Below are 7,380 nucleotides of genomic sequence, written 5' to 3'. Positions count from 1 at the left end.
GCGTTCTTATATGCCATTTTCACTTTATTTAGGTACCTTCACCAAGCAGAAGACGGGTCACCATGAGCAGATTCAGATTATATTTTTATCCTACGGAAAATATGCCTAAAATGTTCATAACTTCCAATATTTATGATGGGTGTCGATACTGTTCCAAGTAGATTTTAAAGTGAATATCGGATTAGAAGTCTGAGATTAAGCAGTTAATTCTCAGCTACAATTAGTGTTAAACTTTGAACACACTTATTTTTCTATCTGGTTCATGGCACAACAGACATATTTTATTTTCTCATTTTTGAGCACTGTAACCCCTTTCTAATGCCACCCTGGGCAACCGCCCAGATAAAAACTTTTTAAACTACTTTGAATAATTTACTGAGCTTACTAAACTGGGATGAATATGTGATCTGCTGAAGTTATTTCTTGAACGAAGTGCATATAAATTACTCCCCTGGCTGGACTGAACACTGATGATGTCACTGTGGGGACATTCTGTGTCTTATCAAATGTTGACTCAGAGAAGCAACTGAGAGAGTAAGAAACAATAAACCAAGACACAAAACCAGTCAGATTCTGTTGGGAAGACTGTCTAAATTTCTGTAGAGTTCCACTTAGCTTTGCTTTTCTGCATTCTTTAAGTGGCAAAGCAAGACCAAAAGTAGAATTTCCTCGTAGGTTCATTAAGGTTGTTGTACAATGTCAGAATTTGCCGTTTTCCTTTTTCTTGCTTCCTAGCTCCTCTTTTTGGATGTCAAGTTAGGGAAAAAAGACACTATACCTGAAACCTTTCCATTTAAATTTAATAGAATCCAATAAAATTTTTTGATAAAGTTTAACCTTTTATCAAGTGACCATTAAAATATGTTGGTGTATTTTCTAACAGGTAAATTCCTGATTCTATTGGCAAAATATTCAAGATTCAATTTGTCCAGGTCAATAAAATCAGCATTGACTTCTTTTCTCTCATTTACCTTCAAATTACACCCCGATAACTTTAAGAAACATTAATATTCATGTATACATTATCTGCTACGCTGAAGGCAAAGTCCCCCATTCACCTTTATACACCGAGACCATTTGTAAAAGGGTTTTATTAGAAAACAAAATGCAACAGACCAATAACTCAAACACAACACAAGCAGGGATCAAGTGTGTGTGGTAGAAATTTACCCTTGCAGTTCGCCCTTCAGAGGATTAAAACATTCCTGGACTGTCTACAAACGGTCATGGAGAGAATTGTAAAGCTTCACCTTCGAATTCAAACCGTCGGTATTTATAGATGCACACATATCATAATCCTATCAGAGTTCCAAAACAAAAAAAAGCACACACTGCTTTTTCGAGGCTGAAAATAGAACCCATAACCTGGTAGGATTTACATATAGCATATGTTGACAGTGCTATGTGAACAATCAAAACAAACTCTGTCCGATAACAGTGTGTAGACATTCTCTAGACAGTATGTACAAACCCACTTCTTCTTGGATCAAAACAAGAATTATAGAAAACTAAAATGCCGTTTTTTTTTTTTCCTTACTGTACAGATTTTAAATGACTAACAATGTTCTAACAGGGACTGAAAACATGAAAACAGGTGGGAATCAACGTTACATTTGGCTGAACATGACCTCAAGACGCTAACGCTTGACGCTCCTTCACTTGGGGCCCATGTCTGGCCAGACAGCAGAGCAGAGAGAAAGGTGGAAGCGGTGCCATTGCGTTTACTCCGTACTCTGACTTCTTCTCCGTTCACCATGTTTACTATGCTCGTTACTGGACTCCCGCTGGTGGCGACTCCTCTCTTTGCTGCGGCTGCGTTTGTGAGAGCGCTCCCCGTCCCGCTCGCGCTCCCTCTCTCTGCTGTGGCTGCGATCCCTCTTCCTGCTCTTCTCCTCCGCTCCGCCTTTATGCCTCTTTTCTCTGCTTCTGCTCCGACTCGACCGTTTAGCTTTTCTGTCCTCCCTGTGTCTGTCCCTGTCTTCTTTATGCCTCCGCTCGTCGTTCTCCGTCCTGCTCTTCCTGTCTCTGGACCTGTCCCTCTCTGTCCCTCTGTCCTTGTGGTGATCCCTGTCTTTCTTCCTGCTCCTGTCTTCTGCTCCGTCCCTCTCTTTCTCCCTGCGTTCGCCTCTCCGCTCTCTGCTGCCACTGAGACTTCTTTTGTGTTCCCTGTTCCTGTCTGCGCTACGTGATCTCCGTTTTTCCCTGTCCCCTCTGTCTGCCCTGTCCCGCTCTCTGTCCCGCCCGCCCTCCCTCTCCTTGTCCCGCCCGCCGTCCCTCTCCTTGTCCCGCCCGCCGTCCCTCTCCTTGTCCCGCCCGCCGTCCCTCTCCTTGTCCCGCCCGCCGTCCCTCTCCTTCCTCTGCCGATCCCGCTCCCTCTCCAGTTCCCGGTCGAAGCTCGGCCCGTGGCGGTCTCTCTCGCGGTGGTGACTCCTGCTTCTCGATCGCTTGGGAGACCTTTTGGGACTCGGCGTCCGTCTTGGCGTCCTGATGAGGAGGAGACGGTTCAGTCAAAACTTAACTCACTCAATTAGATTAAAAAGTTAACGTATTGCAGTGATTCATTTCAGAAAGATTTGCTGCATGCAATGATATCTTTCAGGTGTTTATTTCCATCAGGTTAGATGATTACAGCTGAGACTGAATAAAAAGCCAAAATTCAGTTTCACAGAAAAATTTACCAAGATTACTACAAAAGGATTTTAATGAAGTCCGGTGCTATTTTACAGGAATGTTGTGGCGTACTGAGAAAGTAACGAATAAAAAGTTTCATGTCGTGAGTAAATTCAGCCCCGTTATAGATATGATCAGTTTTGTTTGAATGCGTCCACACTCGGGGACAATAACGTGTTTTTTTATTCTTTGAAAAATACAGCCATGTAAGGAATACAGATGAGGTTGTTTTTTTTTTTAACAATGTTCTAAAGTATTGAGTGAAAATCCTCACTTGCTGCTTTACAAACTGAATTTTAGCTTTCTTTCTCCACCAGACTTGAATCTTCGCTTTTAATATTGTCAATGTTGTCATACTATGTAGGACTTTGAGAAAACTTGCAAGCTGTAAACAACTGAACATCTAAAACTACATCACTCTTAAATGATTTTAACTATTTGGTTTGAATTAGGAGCTATAGATGAGCATGTAAAAACCACCGGTGTAACTTTTCAAAACAATAAAACTTAAGGACCGGGACAAAAACACAAACAAACTACCTGGAGTGTCGTCGTTCTCCTTGCCTTCCTGACTCTGTGAACTCAGCCTCCTCCTCCGGCTCCTTCTGGGCCACCTTACGCGGCCTCGCCTTCATCTGCTGATCAATCGCCTTTTGAACAGGCACAGGGATTCTGGGAAACAGCGTGGAGAACCATTCCAGCTTGGTCAGGAAGGAACGCAGCATCTCCCCAATGGTCATGACACAGCCGCCGCCTGCTTTTACGTCAAGCTCCTACAAACAAACAGTGGGACACACACACACACACAGAAAAACAGTTATTACACATAATCAAGGTAATAGAAGTATTTCCTGGTGAAATATTGCTTCACAACAAACAAAATTTGTGATGACCAAGTACTGAACCTTCACCTCTGTTCATCTAGCTTAATCTTTGATATTTAACAGAGGGAACACAAACATCAACATATCACTTGTCAGAGGTCCTGTAGTCTGTATTAACAGTGTGAGCTGTAATCACCCGTCCGAAAACTGGATTTTCCAAACAAAGAGAAGGGATCATGTATGGTCAGTGTGCTACAGGGAGAAAGAAAAAGAAGCTTGCTTCTTTTTTCTTCGTTTCCCCAGAAGCTTTCTGAACTCTGAGAGATATAAAACGCTCACAGTGTAAGCACAGATTGTAGCAGGTCGGGGAAATGTACTCAAGATGAGTAGATATGAACTTTGTATGGTAGAGAACAGCTGCTTTGCACTCACGCAAACCAACAGTGCTGAGAAACAATATCCAATTCACCTGCTGCACAAGGGGCATCTAAAGGAAAAAACAGGGGAATTAACAAGTTGGGTAGGACTTTAGAGAAATCAAATATAATGCAACAGAACATGAAGAGAGGCGTGGCTGCCTTAAACCAGATCCTATGTTTTCTAACCACAAATTAGCATAAAAACATGAACTTATAAAATACTTCTCCTGTCTTTCCAAAAACAAATTAGGGTCCATTTAATTTTTGTATTTTGTGATAAAATACATATATTAATGAGTAAAACAGAGGGCATTTTTTAACCTGATAATAAATGAAGATGTTTATTCCACAGTATTGTCGTACTTACCCTGAGAAATAAACAGCAGCAGAGAAGCAACCTAGCTACTCAGGCTCAGATGACACACGTTGGGAAAAAATTAAGCCAAATGAAAGCAAAGGTGAAAAATCAGCTATGAGCATCACAATGGGGGGGAGTGGGGGCTGCTAGCTTTACATATGGAGCATCTCACTAAGAATTTTACAAAAGAAAGTTAAATTATTACCCGGGGTGACATACCTCCTCATCATCCAGGAAGTCATTATACCAGTCTAATAAATCTGTTGGAGGCTGAGTGTATCTGCAACACACAAAGGTCAGTATTAAACATTTTTTCAACTTGTTCCCATTTTATTTTGTTTTACAATGAGTTTCCTTTTAAATGATTTATTTAATAGATGCGAAAGCATTTGGTAATGGATCTGGTGAAAATATCTATAGCAACAAGGCTTTACTAACTTACGATTATTGGAAGTAAACTCGTACCTTATGTACATGAATCCAAGTGCCCTGATGTACGGAGAATCTGTGTGAGTGATGAGACCCATCACCTGTTTGCGTGTTAGCTTGAGAGTAAACAGTTTGTAAAGAAGACAGAAAGCAGTTGATACAATGCCACCAGTGCCAACTCCACGCACCTATCAAAAATAAAAAAAAGGACAGGTTTTATAACGCAGTCTTTACAGATACCATTTTTAGTCCTTTCAGCATTCCTGTATGTATTCCACAGGATAAACTGCGCTTGTACGTAAAAAGCAGCGGCAAATAACATAAAATGCCTAAAACATTGTTTTTCCTCCTCACACGAACTGCAGAAAGACACAAAATGTGGGGAATATAAAAAGCACGTACTTCCCACTTACCCCTCCGCACATTCCGGTCTGGCCTGCAGTCTTTCTGCTTCCCTTTTCCCAGGGCTCAATGTGAGTCACCTGAAAGCACAAAAAGAACCCAATTAAAAAAATAAAAAGGAAACCACCCATTTACATTTATTCCCCCACATCTAGCGAGGAGATCACAGGTGATGCAGAGTTTCAAATGTCACAATGAAAAGACAAATTATTGACCAACTTATCGAATGTTTTATTTAACATTTGAATTTGTTTTCATTTAAATAAAACTAACAGCCATTAACACCAACTTAATTTAGAAAATACAGATGGAGATAAGATGCTTAAACAGAGACTATTGATGAAAACAACAGTTTCTGCTAAGAGACTGACCAGACCTGACCGGTCCTTTTTTTTTTGCCACCGGGCCATAACCGGTCCTTGAGGTGTACCAAGCTGACCAAAACAAATACCTAAATTAAAAATACATATACATTATTTCTGCATCCAATTCTTCTTCTTTTTCTAATGCCTTTTTATTTTGAAGATGACTGCTGAGTATTTTTTTTTCTGTTGGATCGCTACATTAGCACCCAGGTATGCACCAATGTTCACGACAAGAACATCAGTAAAAAAAATATTCAGTTCTTCACAATATATGGACTTCTAAAAAAAGAATATACAGCATGGTGCAATAAAATTGCGAGGACTGTATTGGGATGCTACATTTGTTATTTTGGACCGTCACTAACAAACACTGCAAAGATTGTTTTTCTTTCAAAAATGCATTTCCAAGATAATTTCAAGTTTTGCTTTTCAAAGTCATTTGCCATTTTATTGTTCGGTGGTAACAGCAGCTCAGAAGCATAGTTAGAGCTCCCCATCAAATACATAATAATGTGACTAATAAGTAAGTAATGTATTGCCACTAACGTGGCATTTCATTTATAAACACATTTATAAATGAATAAATGTGTTTATTCACTTATTGTTGTTCCACCGAAGTAAGTAGAAAAAAACTTTTGCATAGTTATTCAAATGTACGAATGACTACAATACAAAGATTTTTTTTTCTGGCACTCATTGATTTTGTTGTTGGTAAACAGTATAAACACAAAACGCTAAATACAGTTTTATTTTAAAGGTTTACTGAAACGCCTAATTAACTGGAGTTATCTTTATTTTTAAGGTTAATATGGGCCCAGTGCTTCCATACCTTAGAGTCCTTCAATGGTGCTATAATGTCGGTAAATTAACGCCACCTATATTCACAGAACTCCGTGGCTACGCTTTTAAACGACGACTCTATAAAACATTTCCCCAAACAATAAACCTCACAATCTGATGCCTGTTTGCAAGTCATTTGGTTCACAATGAATACGACGCTGAGCGGACATGGTTGCCTGACTAGCATGCGGCTTAGCATTAGCTGGCGTTACCTTGAAATAGATTTCGTCCACAACCTCATGGTAGGTCTTTAGTTCATACAGCTGAACTTTGAAGTACGGCGAGGAGAGCACATTTGTAAGAATCATTGGATTTAGGTTCATAGTCTTTTCGTTTCCCCATAGGGGCAATACGTTGCCATGTTTCCCTGATGGAGGCTTGCTAACGGCCTGCGTTGGTAGTTGGTTTCCGACGTTAGCCATGTTAGCTGAATCCCACACGGTAAAGCTGTCGTTTACGGTTAGCGTATTTCCAACTACTGAGCCATCAATGACGGGCAATGATTTCTCGCTCCTTTACAATTCCGGCCTCTTGATCTTCGTGTAGATTTGCAGTTAAGATAGTGTCCGCGACTTTCCCGCCGCCGTTTTAGCTAAGCGCTACTACGAGGTGGAACCGGAACTGTAACGTCAGCGCTGCAGTCAATTGCTACCTGCAACGCAGTTACGTCATCGTGGGATTTTAAAAATAAAAGCATGAACACAGACACACAGACGTATGCAATGTCTGGATAATGTATTTGCCAACTATTTTTGTGTCCATTATGGATACATATCAGTGGGTGAGGAACAAAGAAACACACACACACACCCGCCATCTTTTGTTAAAGATACTTTTCTCTCAACAAATGCAAATTAAACACTAAAAGCAGCTGGATAAACAGGGTATGGATGAATAACCAACTTGAGGAATATTGCCCATAGGTTTGCATGTTTTTCGCATCTGCTGTTAGATTTTCAAAAATAAATCTCTGTTCTGTTGCCTATAGTCTGAAAATGGTGTTGCCACATAGAGTGTTTAAGTAAACACATTTAAAGTAGTATTCTGATTAAAAACCTAAAATATATGTAGCA

The 7,380-nt window shown here is 40.2% G+C and overlaps 1 protein-coding gene across 1 annotated transcript; it reads right to left on the bottom strand.

The window, feature by feature from the left end:
* Positions 1 to 1,072: 1,072 nt before the first annotated feature.
* prpf38b (pre-mRNA processing factor 38B) lies at positions 1,073 to 6,950 on the bottom strand. The gene is made up of 7 exons (XM_028021209.1): positions 6,520 to 6,950; positions 5,114 to 5,182; positions 4,737 to 4,888; positions 4,491 to 4,551; positions 3,211 to 3,443; positions 2,343 to 2,484; positions 1,073 to 2,246 (listed from the first exon to the last, which is right to left on the bottom strand). Exons 1-7 carry the CDS (start codon positions 6,727 to 6,729, stop codon positions 1,722 to 1,724), a joined length of 1,392 nt encoding a protein of 463 aa, XP_027877010.1. The 5' UTR covers positions 6,730 to 6,950; the 3' UTR covers positions 1,073 to 1,721.
* Between the last annotated feature and the right edge of the window lie 430 nt (positions 6,951 to 7,380).

Source organism: Xiphophorus couchianus, chromosome 6 (assembly GCF_001444195.1).
Source record: "Xiphophorus couchianus chromosome 6, X_couchianus-1.0, whole genome shotgun sequence".
NCBI classification, from domain to species: Eukaryota; Metazoa; Chordata; class Actinopteri; order Cyprinodontiformes; family Poeciliidae; genus Xiphophorus; species Xiphophorus couchianus.
Note: the sequence above shows the minus strand (reverse complement) of the source record. Positions and strands in the feature narration are given on the sequence as shown.

Bases quoted from the DNA above. Each gene is read 5' to 3' on its own strand.
- prpf38b (XM_028021209.1), bottom strand. From the start codon at position 6,729: ATGGCTAACGTCGGAAACCAACTACCAACGCAGGCCGTTAGCAAGCCT. The intron at 4,552-4,736 runs GTACGAGTTTAC...TGTGTGTTGCAG, and splicing joins CTTGGATTCATGTACATAAG to ATACACTCAGCCTCCAACAG. The intron at 3,444-4,490 runs GTATGTCACCCC...GTTTGTTTGTAG, and splicing joins ACTTCCTGGATGATGAGGAG to GAGCTTGACGTAAAAGCAGG.